Raw genomic sequence first — 19,915 nt, 5'->3', positions numbered from 1 at the left:
AGTTCTGATGAACTTTTGGATCTTAATGATGAAATTTCTGTTGAAGATGCTGATCTTACTCTAACTTCAAGAAAGATTTCTAAGACAACCTCTGACATGGCTCAAGTTGTTCAGAGTCAAGATATAGTTAGTTCTGATATAATCTTGAAGCAAGCAACCTCTGACATAGCTCAAGTTGACTTGATATCAGAAGATAAGAAAAAGGAAACCTCTGACATTGCTCATGTTAAACCTTCAAAGATACTCCTACCAGGTTTCACCAAAGCCAAACAGACTCAACCTTTGAAGACTGTTGCAAGTGATTTTGAAGTAAGAGTGGTTACTGGAAAGGAAGCGAGAGATAAATCTGGATTGGGTAGTGCTGATGAAAGAAGAGTACAGAACACAACCAATGATCCAACTTCCTTAAGTGAACCAGGTGTTGGAGCAACTTTTGAAAGATTGAATCAACTAGAATCTGTACAAATGGTTTACCATACTTACTTGAAAGAACACATCTTGTTATATTTCATGACATATGGTAGGGTTTATCATATAAGGGAAAATGCTATTCCACTGAAGTATTTTGAAGAACTGGAACATGTATTATTCTTACTTCAAGTGAATGACAGAATAACAGAAAGTGCTGCAAACTATTTGAAGACTCAAATTCAGAGACATAAAAGGCTTTATTCTGTAAATTCTGACAGCACATATCTTCCAAAGTATAGAGATCACAAGGGTGATATTGTTGAGATGAAGCCTAACTCTGCTAAGATTATAACTACCTTTCTAGTTTATAAGGCTGTAGAATTCAATCTTGAGTCTGACAAGGCGTATTTGATCAGACTGGATCAGGACATAAGGAAAGCTAGAATTAATGATCTCAGGGCTGCTATCTTCCAAACTGGTGAAGATTCTGCAGAACTCAAAGATGCTAAAAGGAGGATGGTTGATGAACTCAGATATGCTGAGAGATGTTTGTTAAAGAACTATCTCAGAACAACTTCTGACATCAGAGAGATCAGAAAGTGAAGCCAAGTCAAGATCTACAACTGCTCAAATTCTGATATGTATATAGACTGAAGTTGTTATCAGAAGTTAAAGTTGGTAAAGCTTTAAGGACTGTAAGTTGTAGTTATCTAGTTAATTTATCATGCATTTGTACTTAATGTTTTTGACATCATCAAATATTTGTTAAACTTGTATATTATGCTAATTTACAAGTTGGGGGAGATTTTTAGATATATTTGATAATGTCATGACTAATATGATTTATGTTTAGTTTTCAGATCTTACTTAAACAGGACAAATCAGTACTTAACTGAAATCAGCACTTATACTGAAGTCAGAACTTAAGTCATCAGTACTTAAGGTTCAGGAGATATTTATCAGGAGATAATATCAGGACTTAAAGGAAACGTTCAGATAAGGAAGGCGGCTGATTGAAAGGAAAGAAGATCAAGATAAACGTAAGAAGAGATATGAATGAAGAAGGAATTCTATGAAGAATAGAATACTTGGAAGAAAAGATATCTGATTGATATATTTTAGTAAGCAGAATTATATTCCATATCAATTAGCGATTATCTTGTAACTGTGTAGTATATAAACACAGACATAGTGTTTACACTATAAGTGTTATCATTATCGAGAATATTATTCATTGTAACCCTAGCAGCTCTCGTGATATTTGTTCATCACTGAGAGAGGACAGTTCCATATTGTAACAGAGTTTATTGCTTTGAATAAAGTCCGTTTACTGTTACTTGTGTTATTTGAATTCAATTTGATTGTGATATACACTGTATTCAACCCCCTTCTACAGTGTGTAAGACCTAACATCTAATTTTGTATCCGTAATTTAATTCTTTAAAATTAATTGTACAAATATTCAAGTAACTATCTTTTTTTTTGCGAAATTCAAGTAACTATCTTTAAAGTTAAATAAAATATTCATTTAGCACACTTACATATTATGTGTATGATAAAAAACACATGTGACATTATGGTGTAGTGGTATGAGGTTGTATATTTGAATGAAATATCTCGAGTTCGATTCCCACAAAGCACATTGTTTATGTAAAAATTAAAAACAGGGGTAGTTTAGTCTTTTCAATGAGACTTTTTAATCTCACTAATTATCCCCTTGTTCTCCTATTATATATAGAAGAGATTACAAAAACACAAAACAAAAGTAACCTACATACAACACGCCTGTTATAGACTCTTGCAAGTACAAGGCTACAAGGCTCTCCACTATCGAAGTGAACTACTGATTCAATCAAATTCCCGACTTCCGATTTTTCCAACCTCCTTATGCTAGATTATAAATCAAAACTTTAGCAAAAATATAAGGAAGAACATACATGTATTAAAAAACTCATAACAAGCGGGATTACATAGCATCGGCGCCTACAATATGTCATTATTTTGAAAATTTAAAAGTGTAATCAGTATTTTTCAGAATTATTATTATTATTATTTGAATATGTTTATGTGATTTTCTGAGTTGGAAGGAATAAAATGGTGGATATTTTATTCATGTTTGATGAGTTCGTGTCATTCAATGACTCAATATGGTAATTGTTAAATTGTGTTGGTCCCTGTTGATTTTCTGAAAATATTTACTTAAAGGTATTATTTTCAAAATGCTTATTTTAAAAGCTGATTGTTTTATCAATATCGGTAAAACTGAGTGCATTTTACAGTTTTTGGGATCGAGTGAATATTTACTCGCCTCAATATTTTATCTGTGTCATAAATTCTATTTGGTATTTTACCCGTGTTCACCCGGGCATAGGGTGAGGTTTAAGAATATTAAAAATAATATTTTACGACTATTTTGGTACGTGTTAAATGAATCATTATATGTTTAATATTATTGAAAAGTGTGTTTTGCTATGATTTAATATGTAGTGAATTTATATGTGGTCCTGTAAGGACCCGAGTATTTTTTGGATACTCGTTACGTGTTTAAAAGGCGTTTATATGAAAGTATATGCAATCTGGACGCGTGTCCAAGTGCGTCTTTATCAAGGTACTTGTTTTATCTCGTTTTATGTGTATTTGCATGTATTATATGTTTTTCGGGGTTTTCTATTAATTTAGGAAATGTTTCGGTTTCTCAAAAATCAACAGACCGAGAACCCACCGGGGCGTTAAAGGCCACAAAATTCATATTTTAATTTTTATAAAATCATTCATATTTCGAATATCCATTGTTTTTGCATTTTTGGATTATTCATAATTTTTGGGGAATTTTGGTATAAATTTTTATATTTATTCGATTAAAAATTATTCCCCGTAATTATTGTTTTTGGGCCTAATTATTTTAATTAAGGTAAAAAAACACCCTTAATTGATTGTGGGTATTTATTTTCCAAAAATATAAATAGCTGATTTTTTAATTATTATTTTCATAATTATCCTAGAATAGAAAAACAAAATTGGGGGTATAATTGTGTTCTTGACATAAATCCAATGATTTTGAGAGCGTTTCTGATCCGTTCTTGAAGCTTGAATAACCGATTTGAAGCTCTCATCGAGCCCTTCATTTTGATATCAATTTCAGCAGTTGAGATGCGGATCGTTCGATTTGATCAGGACCAGATATTGAAAAAAATGAAATAAATTGGTACTGGATATCTTGCTTCTAGTAATCGAAGGAGCAACATATCAGTGAAGTGTTGAAATGAAAGACGGTGACGTCTTGAGATGCCAGACAGAGATAATTGCGTTGCTGCGAGTGTGACTAACTGCTACATCTCAAAGTGAGGATTAGCTTGTGCTGTTTAACGGCGTAATTAGAGAAGGCAAAGAAAAAGCTTTTGGAAGATGGTTGGTCCAGGGTTTGCGGACTTAAGTAAGTTCTATTGTATAAAGTTGTATTTATATATGTATTAGTTATGTATTAAATCATTGGTCTAATATACTTCTTTTCGAAGTTATACTAGTGGGTTAAGTTATGAGTTTGGAAATATTGAAAAGAGTTTTAAAAGAAAGAGAAAACTTTATTTGTGGAATTTGGATATCTAGTTTCTAGAACTGTAACCTGAAAAGATCTTGGATTAGTTTGGGATCATAGATGTTAAATATCTTCTGCTGACATTTGTTTATTGATTAAACAGGTTAATTTTGATTGGGGTTTCATAGTGACGACCAAATCCTTTGACCCCGGATTTGGGGGCGTTACAGGTTGGTATTAGAGCCGAGGTTATAGTAAACTAGAAACGAGAGTGGTAGGAGTGTGTATAGTTATGTAAGAACGCCAGAGCTCATATAGAGTTCGTGTTGGACTATTGGATTTAGTACCAACGAGTAAGTTAAGATAGGCATGCTATTTTGAGTTGGTTATGCTGAGTTGGATAGAACTCCTGGCAGCTGCAAACGCATATTGTGGAATCTTCCAAGGCTACTACGAGTCGACGACGACGTAGAATATCGATAAATTTAAGACGTGGAAGTGGATGATGAATCATCAGAAAAGTTCAAATATAAGATAAGTATTAAGACCTTGGCAATACCTTCTCTTTTTATACCTTCTTTTGATTATTAGTGGATATATTCCCTAACACTCGTTTTCAATTACGTAAGTGTTTTAAATGTGCCAGATGCTGTCATAAATCCTATTTTCCGGTTTTGATAGCTCTGTCAAGTTGTGATATTGGAATTTCCACCTTTCTTATATGGTGGATAGTTTTCTTGGTGATGTGACACAACTTGGCCATTTTGTGCCAGAATTTTGTTTTCTGGATTTCATTTCCTCCAGAAATATCAGTTTTGAAATCTCTTTAGTTTTAATCGGGGATTGCCTTAACAAGACATTTATTATAAACCCATGATTATTCATTTGATTTTGAATTCTTTCCATATTATTTTACTCTGCCTGAGATGAACAATCTTATTTATAAGGGACGTCAGGACTCTCTGTCTGTGTGATAGAAGTTAGATGAGACGCCATCACTGGTGTGTTGTGCATTACAAAAAGGCTAATTACCTTCACTTGTAAGTGTCTTCACTAAGGCACACAACATAAGTTCATTTGATCATATTGACCTCTCAGTTATTTTTTTCATTTCGAAAATACTTTCTTACAAATTCGGATTTTGATAACCACAATGGTGGGACACCCGTTATGATATGAAATTCTTTTTCTCTTTGAAATTTCATGTTTTTATTATATCAAATATACGAAGGTACGCCAATCAAGTTGGGCTGAGTTATCTTGGTCAGGTCAAAGTAAGGCTATGTGATGGGATTACCAATAGCAACAGTGGATTGCAATGGGATTGAAATATCAGTGGCATATAACTGAGTCAGTATGTTTCTCTATTCTCTCTCTATTTGTCTCTATCTCTCTTTCTTGTTCTTTTTCTTTATCTTCCTCTCTATTGTTCTTTCTCGTTATCAGTAAAAGTGATTCTATTGAGAAATTGGTCAAATGTATGTGGAAGGAACAATGGTACAGAGCAAAGCTTCTGTGATAACTGTGTGGTATAAGGAATTTCGGTGTTATTAAAAATTTTGAGAAAAGTTGTGTATGCAAGTTTGGAAAGTTGGTAAGAAGATCCCCAATGTTCTCTTCTGCTGATTCCGAGGACGGAATCCTTATAAGGGGGTAGATTGTGATAACCCGTATTTTTCAGAATTATTATTATTATTTGAATATGTTTATGTGATTTTCTGAGTTGGAAGGAATAAACTGGTGGATATTTTATTCCTGTTTGATGAGTTCGTGTCATTCAATGACTCAATATGCTAATTGTTAAATTATGTTTGTCCCTGTTGGTTTTCTGAAAATATTTACTTAAAGGTATTATTTTCAAAATGCTTATTTTAAAAGCTGATTGTTTTATCAATATCGGTAAAACTGAGTGCATTTTCCCATTTTTGGGATCTAGTGAATATTTTACTCGCCTCAATATTTTATCTGTGTCAGAAATTTTATTTGATATTTTACCCGTGTTCACCCGGGCATAGGGTGAGGTTTAAGAATATTAAAAATAATATTTTACGGTTATTTTGGTACGTGTTAAATGAGTTATTATATGTTTGATATTATTTAAAAGTGTGTCTTGCTATGATTTAATATGCAGTAGATTTATATGTGGTCCCGTAAGGACCAGAGTATTTTTCGGATACTCGTTAAGTGTTTAAAAGGCGTTTATATGAAAATATATGCAATCTGGATGCGTGTCCAAGTGCGTCTTTATTTAAATCTTTTTATGTGTATTTGCATGCATTATATGTGTTTTCAGGATTTTCTATTAATTTAGGAAATATTTCAGTTTCTCAAAAATCAATGTACCGGGACCCCACCGGGACGTTAAAGGTCACAAAATTCATATTTTTATTATTATAAAATTATGCATATTTCGAATATCCATTGTTTTTGTATTTTTGGATTATTCATAATTTTTGGGAAAATTTGCATAAATTTTTATATTTATTCGATTAAAAATTATTCCTCGTAATTATTGTTTTTGGGCCTAATTATTTTAATTAAGGGATAAAAAACACCCTTAATTAATTTTGGGGTATTTATTTTCCAAAAATATAAATAGCTGATTTCTTATAATTATTTTCATAATTATCTTATAATAGAAAAACAAAATTGGGGGTATAATTTTGTTCTTGACACAAATCCAATGATTTTGAGAGCGTTTCTTATCCGTTCTTGAAGCTTGAATAACCGATTTGAAGCTCTCATCGAGCCCTTCATTTTGATATCAATTTCAGTAGTTGGGATGCGGATCGTTCGAGTTGATCAGGACCAGATATTGGAAAAAATGAAATAGAATGGTATTGGATATCTGGCTTCTAACAATCGCAGGAGCAACATATCAGTGAAGTTTTGAAATGAAAGACGGTGACGTCTTGAGATGCCAGATAGAGATAATTGCGTTGCCGCGAGTGTGACTAACTGCTAAATCTCAAAGTGAGGATTAGCTTGTGCTGTTTAACGGCGTAATTCGAGAAGGCAAAGAAAAAGTTTTTGGAAGGTGGTTGGTCCAGGGTTTGCGGACTTAAGTAAGTTCTATTGTATAAAGTTGTATTTATATATGTATTAGTTATGTATTAAATCGTTGGTCTAGTATACTTCTTTTCGAAGTTATACTAGTGGGTTAAGTTGTGAGTTTGGAAATATTGAAAAGAGTTTTAAAAGAAAGAGAAAAATTTATTTATGGAATTTGGATAACTAGTTTCTATAACTATATCCTGAAAAGATCTTGGATTAGTTTGGGGTCATAGATGTTAAATATCTTCTGTTGGCATTTGTTTATTAATTAAACAGGTTGATTTTGATTGAGGTTTCATAGTGACGACCAAATCTTCTGACCCCGGAAATTCAAATGTTAGTTTAACCCTTAGCTTTAGTATGACATAAGATTCACGATTCCATAACACTGTTCTCATTTCCCAGTCTATAAATAAATACTGGATATAGATTCAAATAGTATGACCGAGGAAATTGAATTCAACGTCGATCGTGTAAAGGTTATATGCCCCATATATTTAAGATCTGGAACTCATCTATTACCAGATTGGTGGTTGTTCTGGCCCCTACATAGAGGATGATGAAATCTCAAGTGACAAGAATATCGCTCCAAGAATGTGACACTCATAAAAAGGACCGTGTAGAGGAGGATGTCCTATGCCTCGAGGGCCTTAAGGACTGAAAGCTTAGGATGATGAAGATGAAAGCTTAGGATGATGAAGAGTGGATTTTCATCTCATAAAGCTAATAATTAAATGAAGAAAAAGAAACCTAGAAGGAAACACCAGAATAAACAACTTGCAAAATTAGAAGGCTCAGAGCTCCAAGGGTCGATTCCCCCGTAAATAATTCGAATGACCTTCCACGGAGGAGGAAGATAGAAATTTCAAGGGCCAGTCACAAATATCTAATGGCTTAATGACCTTTTGACCCTTAAAGTATATAACGTTATACCCATCATCCCCAAATGTTTGAACTCGTACCTTTTAACCACTAAGGTATGAAATTTCGTACCCTTTAGACCTTTTTACTGTTACCGGTATAAATCGGAGGGGCAAAGAAGATATTTTACCCTCTCAGAGTTGTACCATTATAGGTTAAAAGATACTATTCTTATATTCTAAGGGTTAAAAGGTACATTTTTTATACCTTGAGGGTATAAACTTACACCATAATATACACTCTGATTAGGTAGAAGTTCGTGTGAGGAATCATCGATCGACTTTTGGAAATGTAATAATTTGTGTTCAGATACCTTTGGGTTATCTGACAATTCCACGTCGAAATTGTAAATTCTAATATTTTATAAAGGGTTGTGTAATATTTATTATTTTGGTTGGTAGTTGTAATCTTGTCTTATACTGTATCCTGTGTCGTTCCTTGTAACTTTTCGAGGTTTATTTTATTAATTTTATTGTACTTTAGTTGTTTTAAAGGTGTCGCGGGTCCTCATTCCTAACCCCGAGTTTTAGGACGTCACATCAACTGAAAACTAGTGATTGCTCGATGCCTTGGAGACATGAAGGATGTTGGAAAAACACCGAGACACACTCTGATTAAAGGAATTTTACGTAAGAAATCTTTTGTTATTCCAAACTCGGAATACTTAGGACCCCGAGAAACGGAGTTAACCTTGAAGGAAGTTTACGAAAGATCTTTGAGTTATACTCGAGGGGCAGGGTTGACGCTCAAAAATTACATGTTGGAATTCTATTGGCCAAAGATGATGGTCGATGACATAGAATGTAGTAAGAAGAATGATTGATGCCATAAATGGGCACGAAGATGTGAATATGGACTTCCACGAATTCTAGTGACGGATAATGGACATTAATTTGACAACAGAGATTTTAAGAAGAAAATGTGAGATAAGTGACATTAAGTTATGCTTCACCTTGATTGCTCATTCTTGAGGCAGAGAGCAAGCCGAGGTTTCCAAATGAATAATTCATGATGGAGTAAAGAAGATGGTCAAATGCTCGAAGAATGTTTGAAGAAAAACGTTGTTTCCCATACTATAAGTGTATCGTGCCACCAACAAGGTGCTTGCCGGGGTTACACTATCACACCTCATTTCTGAGGCGTGACTATAATACTGAAGATTAAATAATACTAATGATGCAGAAGCTTTATGATGTAGAGTTTAATAAATTCAAGAGAAAAATTTTAATAAGCCGTGGGCACGGATATCTCATTAAATAAATTCAAGATTAGCACTTTATTAAGCCGTGGGCACGCCTTATAAATATGCTAGCCTTAAATTGACAAAAAGACATTTTGTTATAAAAAAATACGAAATAGCATTAAAATTACTTGTACCAACCAATAAACTTCATGAATGAGGAATAATAAGTCTCAAGCCATAAACCATGCTACAAACCAAAATGAGAGAAATCATAACTAACTAATGGTTGTCTAAAGTTTGACAATTTATTCAAATACTAAATTCTGAAGACTCTTAAAGTTCTTTTATCCAAAAGCAATCCCATCCTCACCGCGAATCTAATCATTCTTACCGGGGGAGGAAAATAAATAAAAGAGGTGAGTGAACAAAGATCAGCGAGGTGTCCAAGAAGTCAAATACAAAGGCCAATAAAAACAATTTTAAAAGATAACAAATCGATCCAAAATTTCAAATGACTGGTAATGTAATCATGTAATGTACGAATATCAAATACAAATACTAATACAAATGTAATACTGGTAATGCAGAGGCGTTTTACAAGAAGCCACCCTTGGGTTGCTTGTAAACATGCCAAATAAGTCCATAAAACTGCCACTAGGAAAAATAATATCTTAGTAGTTCCCGATAAACAGACCAAATCGTTTTAGGACTAATCACTCATAATTAATGATCACGGAATAAATCAATAACGAATACAATAATTCCAAACACTTCATCATAATCTGAAGAAGTAGCTAAAAAGTATCCTAGATTTAAGAAAGGACAACAATGAAATAAATACCAATAAACAATACAATTCGGTTGCTGAATAAAGGGTAATACCATACATTATTTTACAAATTCCAAAATTGATAATGGACTGAATATGAATATGAAAAAGTGATCATATGAAGAGTTAGAATACATTTTATGAGGATTCCAAAATGGTAAAGATCATAAAATAAGATAAACAATGAAGGAGATATCAAATTTTGAACATTAAGCAAATCAGTAGAAAATATAAAAGAACTCAGAGTCATTACAAGTTCGTTAACATAAGAAATGTCAATAAATATATGAATGGGCACAGTTTAAAATCAAAGAGGATGTTACAGGGTTTTCATATTGGAATTTATAATGAATTTATAATGGATGTTACGAAAAATTTATAATGAATTTTAGAACTTTGAGAATGATTCTTAATACCTAAATCTGAAGGATAACAAAGAATGCAATTTTGAGTACAGTTCTAATACGAATTTCGAAATATTGGAAGAGACAAAAGTTGTGGATAAAGAAATGATCTTTCCAGAATGTCCAGAATCAATAATATACGAGTCATTTCTAATTTAATACGAATTTTACAAAACAACTGAAACACAGAGATTGCCATGTACGAATTTCAGCATAAACAAATAAGAATGTGAACACATATACATATCATTTATATAGAGAAGAATAAGGAATCAAAATCCATCACCTTGATCAGTTGAATAACACAATAGACCCCTTCTTAATATTTCTCCCTTCTCAAACCCTAGTCTCCAAGTAGCGGCTCTAAAAATAATACACGAGACTTGTTTTAGAACTCACCTAACTAATATATATATAGTTGATTACTTATCGTATAACTAATAGGACTAGAATAATATATTAAAATATTGTATATTACTCTTCATCCTAATCAATTTATTAGTAGAATATAAAATAATATACATATATTAATTATATAATTATTACTAACTATATAATTAACATATATATGAGATATTACATACGTCATTCTTGTTAGTTTATGAAGTTAAAATTGTTGTTCCCTTGGAAATTACTTATGAATCCCCAAAGGTCGAGCTCCGAGAAGAACAAAAAAGCCAGTGTCTTGACTGTTGGATATAAAAAGATCATGAGTTCCTTACTGCCTAAGAGTAAAAGAAAGATCGTTTCAACATAGTACATAGTCCTTGGACGTGGATTCCTAGTCGTACGACTAGGATCCTATTTGTCCCCGACTATGATTTTCTAGTCTACCAGGCCAACGACTAGGCATTTTAAGGTCATAACACGACTAGAATCCTAGTCGTAGGATCGATAATCCTAGTTGTAATACTAGGATCCCGGTCGTCCACGTCGAGAGATTCCTAGTCATGAGAGGCAAATGGTGGAAGAAATTTAAGGCCATAACATAACTAGAATCCTAGTCATAAGATCGATAATCCCAGTCATAAGACTAGAATCCTGGTCATCTACGACTAGAGAGTCCTAGTCGTGAGATCCAAAAGGTGGAAAAAAATTAAGGACATAACACGACTAGAATCCTAGTCGTGGGATCAAGAATCCTAGTTATAAGATTAGAATCCTGGTTGTCCACGACTAGAGATTTCTAGTCGTGAGAGTATAAGGGTAGAAGGAATTTAAGGCCATAATACGACTAGAAACCTAGTTGTAGGATCAAGATTCCTAGTCGGAAGACTAGAATCCTAGTCCTGAAAATTAGAATTTTTTGTCGTTCATGGTCGGAGACCGATTTATTGTGTAGGAATTTCAAAAAAAAATTATCTGAGTTGGAACTTATTCATAATTTTTTAGTCTAGTTTGGACTTTATTTGTAAGAATTTTATCCGATTTGGACATTATTCGAAATATTTTTAGTCTGGTTTGGACTTCATTAAAAAAAAACTAGTCTGGTTTGGACTTTATTCGTAAAAAATTTATCCGAGTTGGGCATTACTTAAAAAAATTTCGTCCGGTTTGAACTTTATTCGAAAATTTTTTATTTGGGTTGAACGTTATTTTGAATTTTTTTTAGTCCAGTTTGGACATTATTTGGAATTTTTTTAGTTCGGTTTGAACTTTATTCAAAAAAATTTAGTCCGGTTTGGACTTTATTCGAAAAAACTCCTGGTTAGACACCCCTGAAAGGGAAAATATTATTTAAGGAATTGAATAAAATAAATACTTTTATTTAATAATAGTATTTTTTTAAAAAAAAAAGAAAGGCAAAAAAAGGATCGTGTGTGAAGTCGTGACGAGCTCGTTCTAGTTGTTAACGACATGAGATTCTTAGTCGTAATTGCCAACGACTAGGCAGACAAAAAATGTGATAACGAAGTTGCGACGACTAAAAAAAGTGTTAAACTGCAATTTAGTACCTGAGCTTTTGCAAGCTTTACATAATTGTTCCATCAAGTTTTTGAACTGACAAATTCATCCCTGCATTTTACAAAATAACAGATTAGTCCCTAATTATTGTAAATTTTCAAAAATTCCACGGGATTAGAAATTTTACGAAATTAGCCCTGTAGAATTCCTAAAATACTCTTGAAAACACGGAATAAGTCCTAAAATATTAGGAAAAATACCCGGAGGTACGAATAATTTCTAAACATTTTCAAAAATCCTGGAGGTACGGAAAATTCCTAAATTATTAGAAAAAAGTACATGAGGGTGTCAAATAACTCCTAAAATATTAGAAAAAATAAGGAAAAGTACCTGTGAGTACAAGAAAACTCTTAAAATATTAGGAAAAATACCTGGAGGTATGAAATAATTTTTAAAATGTTAGAAAAAAATTCAAAACATACCGGCTAGTACCAAATAATTCCTAAAATATTAGGAATTAATTGCGAAAAAATACATGTTGGTATAAAAAATTATTCCTAACTATTAGGATAAATTACAAATATACCCCTAGAGGTATGGAAATTTTTTAAAATATTTGGAAAACATTAAGAAAAATACATGTGGGTAAAATAATCCATGAAAATTAAGGGCAAAATACCATAAACTTCCCCAAAATGGGAATTAGTACAAAAATATATATAGAAAATTGTAAAAAAAATTCAGAAAAAAATAATATTGAGGCCTCGACTAAGGCTGTTGTAAACGTGTATGTCGCTCCAAATTTTATGCTAAAAATGATATTCATGGGAGGGCAAGAGATAACTTAACTTTTACGAAACCTATTCGAGGTTTCCTAGAAGTTGGGGCCAAATAACATGGGTTAAAAATAACCTTAGACGTGTAATTAATGTTGCATTAATTAGACCTGATTTGGTTCAAAGGTTAAGTCCAATTAATGAGACCCGAAATTCTAATTATCAATTAATTTCGTAAAGAACAACGTTTTGGTTGATACTTGGTATACAACAAATTACATGGGCATTTGTGAGACAGATTTAAGTAACAAAACACAAGCGCAATCATTAAAACTTGAAACTCATCAAACTCTAACTTTAAATACGCACAATAAATATACCAACATTTTTTACTATAACAATATTAGTATTCGGGAATAAGAACTCTCCTTTCCTTTATATAAAAAGTACTAAAATATCAACTTAGGTAAATAGATGAATATATAATGTGTGTTAGCCATGACTGATGAATCCATGATGCCGATCACGAGTATTGGATTCCATATCACTTGCACTCGTCAAATCAGTACAAAACAATGCAGTGATCAGAAATAGCTATACACAATATTTTGTACTAGACAAACAAAAAAAGCCTTCAATCACTAAATATGCAATGGAATATAACTATTGTAACCATACATTTATGATCACTTAAGAGTTCGGCTTGACTTAGTTTGAAATTCAGTTCCCAAAAAGATAGCTAAACTTAACGTAAGACTATATTTTATGGGGTTGTTTGGTGTGTATGTATGAGCACATGCTAAGTACTAAAAATCGATATTTTATACATCCGACTATACTACAACACTGCTACAACTTGTAACTTGTAAGTAGAGCCGGCCAAATGGGCGGGTTCGAACCGCTCATTCGGGACCGGCTCGTATCGAAACCGGAGAAAATTCGGACCGAACCGGGCCGGTTTAAACCCGCCCAACTCGCTAAACTATACGAACCGAGTACGAATTTCATTTTAACAACCCGGGACCGCTCGAGCCCGCACGAGCCCGCACGAAGCCAAGCCCGCACGAGCCGCACGGACCAGGCAACTCGCACAGCTCGCACGGCCCGCACGAGCCCGCGGGTTGTTTTGTTTAGTAAAGTGCACATTTGTTTAGTTGTTTTGTTTCTCTCTGTAATTCATATACATAATCTCTGTTTTTATTCATTTGTAATATTTGTAATATTTTTAAATTCATAAAATTTATATGAGGTGTCGTATTCTTTCAATCCAAAAAATTAAAATAATAAAATTATTATTTTACCAAATAAAAAAAATTGAAGTAATTATGAAATATGAAATATATTATTTAACAGAAAATTTTAAAAACACAAAGTCCGAATTATTTGCTATGCAGAACAGCGGGATAGCAGAAAAATTAAAGAAAAATTAAAAAACACAAATATTGGTGATTCACGAGTAGTGTTTAGTACTCCTCCAGTGGTGTGTGTACTCTACACATACTGCTAGTATAGTGCCACTTGGGCTGCCCACGTATGTCACTACGATACACATGCACATATCTCGATAACTTTTTTAACGGGGGATATTTAATGCTAGCTGGGAGTCATCTACTCACCGTGTACTCCGAAAGATATTGTACACCACGACGAAAAGAGAACATTTAATGTACGTGTTTGGGGTGTTTTTTCAAATATTAAAAAATAGCACAAAAGTTTAAAAAATGAACAGCCGATATTCCTGAACAGCCAACCCGCCCGCCAACCCGCCAACCCGCCTGCAACCCGCCTGTTCAACGAGCCGAATACGGTTTACGGTTTGTCAGCTCAGCCCAGCCCGGCCCGGTTCGTTCACCTCCCAGTGCCGGTTAAGTGCTCAATTTTTACGGTTCCAACCCGCTTCCAACCCGGCCCGGACCGCCCGACCCGCACGGTTGGCCACCTCTACTTGTAAGGTCCAATTACAGGGAATAAGTTTCCTGATTGTGCAGGTAGCGAGGCCAGAGTTTAATTTGATCTGTCAAACTTCAGAAAAGTGACTTTAATTATGAAGGGTGGGTATGGTTTTGTGAAGCAGATAAGGTATACAATTCCTCAGACGTAAATATGCGTGTAACAGAGAAAACATAACAGGGAAGGTCATATATGGTGGCGGTGCAAAAGCAATGTATATTCTTTTAATTATTTATTGGGAAGATTTTATACTAATAATAAAATGGTTACATGCATGACGCTGACGTGTCAAAGTGAGGGTGTTCGATTTTGCATGGAGAGATATGGCCTGAAATTTGTCTCGTTGAGGGGAAGGTGCCTACTGTATGAATCTGCCTTTTCTTGAGGCAATAAATTGTTGAATTGTGTGCAGTTCCCCCAGCACAGGGGAGATTGATTCACTATATAATTTATGTATGTGTTCATAAATATTAAGACATCTTTGTGTACCCCAGTTGATGATCCACTCAAGCCCTTTCCTCTGCACTAAAACTACAGAGCATACATCTACTGGACTTGTACAGTTGTATGGTATCTATCAGTATTCAATCTATACATTACATCCCCACATATTAATGAATGAATATTGTTGCGTTGATGATCGTAATTGTCTGGTAATCAGTCATTATGCAATATGCATGTACATGATTGTCAATTGACAGATTTCTATGTCGAGCTGGGAATCTGTGCATAAATCTTTAATTGAACATTTTCCCTTTTCTTAAGCTGCAGGACCGTGATTCAAGTCGAGCCTAGCTCGGTAAATGAGCCGAGTCATTCGCTTAAATTAAACGAGTCGAGTCAAACTTATTAGCGTGCTCAATAATTAAAAATAAATAAAATTTCAAAAGTATTTACTTAAAATTATAGACGTGTTTGAGTTTAAGCGGGCCGAGTTTATAAGTTTGAGCTAACCTGAGTTTCAATCGAGTTAGACATATACTCTGCTGAGCTTGTCTAACTAAACGAGTTTGGAATCGTGTTCGGACTCAAGTTTGTTCGACTCATATATGAGTTCGAGCATGATCGAGTCTTTTTAAAAGAGTTTAAGTTTGAAATGGTAGCGAGCAGCCCCGCTCAAATGAGATGAGTGATGGTTGCAAACCTTGGGGAAAGTGGTGAAGTTGCGTCCTTATTTTCCTCTATCCTACATGGTGAGCCTAGGGCATGCCAAGCTATGTTTATTTGTTTCTTTTTCTTTTTGTACACTGGTTTAATCCCGGAAATATAGAGCACATATTTCAAAAACGGATTAGTGCAAAAATTTTGTGGAGAAAACCGGAGTAGGAGAATAATAAAGGTATCAATTTTGGAAAGTGGTAGGAATTAGACTATATGTATGTACACTGTATATTATTTTTCAAAAAAAAATTATAAATGAAAATTTTCCTATATAAAACTCCGTGTAAATTCATATGCACCCATAAATTAAATGTCATTTTATTTTATTTTTTTTACAAATTTTAGATTTTCTAAAGTTACTCAACAAACGTAGAAATGCAAATTTGCTACACCTATAAAAGTTTGAAAGAAAGATGAAAAATAAATAAAAAAATCCAGTTGTGTCCAGGTGGCAGAAAAGGACAGAGAATCCAATATGGGTCACGGTGGAGGTTAGATCTTGCAAGTGGGGTCAATTCTTTCAAGCAACGAGTTACGACTCTGATGAATGAATTGAATTAAAGAAACTTAGAAAAGAGAAGAAGATAATGGACAGTGACGCGATACCAAGAGTGTCACACACACATATTCACATTCGTGCATTGAATTGATGAATAGCATGGATGAGAGTTAGATAGAAGATATGGCAGCCCCGCGAGTGATAAACTGAGCACGTATGACTAACAGTTGGCCGATGACACATGCTTTCTTGTTTCCTCTTCAATTTTTGACATTTCTATTAAATTAAATTCTATACATTACTTTTCGGCACGCTTTACAATATTTAATTAAAACATAATTTTACAATATTTTTTTTTTAAAAAAATTTTGAATAAAAATTTTATGTTTAAACTTTTATTCGAAAAAAAAATTTGAGGGAGTCAGTTTCTCATTTTATCCAAATTTAACTTTAAGGTAGTAATTGATTCAACTTTCCAATCATATTATAACATCACCGGACACCCAACAAACTAGCATAGATTAATCTGAAAAATTTAACAATTTGGTAAAATATTAATTTTTGAAGTATATCTATAAATACCTCAAAAATTTCTATTTATATCGACGTGAAATTTTACACGTATACATATAAATAGTATTATAAAAATCGATCAACTCAAACAAGTATTCGATTAAGTAAAATGGGAGGGGAACCGATTCGAATTTAAACAAGTACTAGGCTGAGTACTTGGATGTGGATGCTGAAAAACAAGTACTCGCTAAATTGACCGTTTACTCGGATTTTGGAGACGTGAACGAGTAGATCCGATTTCTAAATTTTACAATGTTGCGTATAAATAAGAGGATAACTATAGGCTATAGCTAGCAACTTATTCTTTGACCGATATGTATAGCCGGATAGGTTGCCAATGAATAGGTCAGGGACGACACTTGAGATTGGCCCGGATGAATTTAATTCATGCAAATTTGTAGCAACTTTGGCCGAATTATGAACCGGCACATCACGGGCCGAGTTATATGAGTGTTTGGCGAGCCGATTCACGAGCGTGCTGAGTCAAACCGTCCGTTTTGCCGGCTTAGTAGTAAGTGTTTTTGTAGGAAGTTTAAGTGTTTAACCAAACAACATGAAATGCATGTTTTAGTGTGACTAATTCCAACTTAAAAAATTGAAAGTGCAATCTTTTTGTTAACCTATTTACTGCATAACAACTTTTTCTGGGTGTGATAGAGAATTTTTGTATTGTATTTTAATTTTTCTTTATGTCCATTAGTTGCACTTTGCTGTATTCCCTTTTTCCCCCCTTACACAGTATAAAGCCGGCTGTGCTATGACCTTCACCAGGTGAGAACTGAGGCCAACTTATTGCTACTGTGTTATTACTGCTACTCTATAGCACCTAAGTATTCATTGTGCACCATCAAGTTTAAAAGCTGTATGGCACATTGCCTCCTCCTCTGAGCTTTTCATACAGATTCAAAAAAACAGTAAAAATTTATGAGATGAAAGATTCTACATGTAATTTTAAATACTTGTTTATATATGATCATTTAAAAGTTGGTTACTTATCAATCGAAGATAAAATTACTGTTAGAATACTAATATATTTTAAAATACTAATATAAGATCCTCCGTAAATAACATTCCTCTAAAATTTCAACCTTGAAGAAGAACATTTTCAGGATATTATATTAGTTTTTTAACGATTACTTTCCATACCAATATTTTAATGTACTGGGGTTTTTACAGGGGAAAATCTGATTCTTTTGCCTCTTATGAGCCCAATTTTGTTTCTGGTTTCTTAAGTTATATAAAGCCCAGCTTTTCTTTTTTGGTTTCTTAAGTTATAAAGCCCAGCTTTTCTTTTTTGGGCTGCTCGTATTGTTAAATGGTTTGTAGGCTGCTGGAGTATATATATTTTAAACAAAAATTAGCTATATGGGGATTGATAGCATACTGATACAGCAATACAACATAAAATGTCTATAATCATTAAAGAAAGTTAACAAACTACACCCAATACAAACTACAATATTTGAGCAAATATCAGAATTATGTCAAATTAAAAAAAAAATCTTGTGTCTTAAATCTGCGACTAACCGGAGAAAGTTACACTAAAGGAAATTACAAATTACACATGCTTTAATAGACTGCAACTAATAAAAGTAAGGGTACTGATGGTTTAATATCACAGGCATATACGGGGCACAAATTGTACTCACGCATTTGAGGTTCAATCCAAACAGCATGTAAGTGAAGTGGCTCATTTTGTTGAGATTGTTGCCACTGAAGTACTTCTCTTTGGCTTTCATAAACATCTGCATTGTCAATAAGCTATCTGAACCAGCTTGATGATGATTTCCAGCAACACGATCAACTCCAAGTATCTCAGCCATCCTCTTTAAACCACCATGCAAACCTTGAAACTTCAACATTACCTTCAAATCATAGACCGAAACTCCGAAATAGTAGTTTAGGAGACGAATGAAAGTTGTCAAGTCATTTGGTAACTTTGATTGCATGATCAAGGTCAACAAATAAGCTAAGTCATAAGTTCCATGAAAAGTCACCCAAGTAATTTTTAGATTCTCGGTTGGATTACACAACATACGTCCCGGTCCAAAACACAAGAAAAACAACCTCGAAAATTTAGCTGCACTTATGCCCTGTTCCTTATTTTTCAAGAAATCGATTCCTTGTTGTTTAAGTAACTTAATTGAGTCCGGGTTTGAGAGATCTTTATTCACATCGAACTCCTTGAAATTAAACTGCCACACGTAACATGAATCTGAACCCAAGTGAGGAAGATTTCCATTGGCATCCGACAATGTTAACCCAAGTTGAATTATTTTTGTACCATCCACATTAACTTTCATCGACGAATAACTTTGTGACGGAGAAAGATGAGTGACACGAACATTATTTTTGACAACAGGATGATAAATAACGCCCGGATATTCAGTATCAACCGAGACAAAAGAATAGTTTTTCACACTATTATATAATATAGCAAATTCACTGTCAAGATTATGTTCCCAAACTTCGCGAATAACAACACGAGAATTCTTGGACAAAAAAGTATTCATCTTTGTATTACTAGCAAGCAATGAATGAATAAGTTATTGATAAAATTACATGAACATACGACTGTTTATATAGATGATTTAGCGTGAGTTAGATTAGGACTAGGAATAAGTTTTAGGCTGTAAATTGTATTTTTAAACTCCTATTCTACGTAGAATCAGATTAAAATTATATAGAAACCGAATGCTAATCAGATTTGAAGG

The 19,915-nt window shown here is 33.5% G+C and overlaps 1 protein-coding gene across 1 annotated transcript; it reads right to left on the bottom strand.

The window, feature by feature from the left end:
• Nucleotides 1-18,784: 18,784 nt before the first annotated feature.
• Nucleotides 18,785-19,714, bottom strand: LOC141659813 (putative CCR4-associated factor 1 homolog 11). The gene has a single exon (XM_074466739.1). The coding sequence runs from the start codon at nucleotides 19,712-19,714 to the stop codon at nucleotides 18,785-18,787; it is 930 nt and encodes a 309-aa protein (XP_074322840.1).
• Between the last annotated feature and the right edge of the window lie 201 nt (nucleotides 19,715-19,915).

Source organism: Apium graveolens, chromosome 5, assembly GCF_009905375.1.
Source record: "Apium graveolens cultivar Ventura chromosome 5, ASM990537v1, whole genome shotgun sequence".
In the NCBI taxonomy this organism is placed as follows: domain Eukaryota; kingdom Viridiplantae; phylum Streptophyta; class Magnoliopsida; order Apiales; family Apiaceae; genus Apium; species Apium graveolens.
The sequence above is the reverse complement of the archived record's forward strand: the minus strand, read 5'-3'. Positions and strand labels throughout refer to the sequence as shown.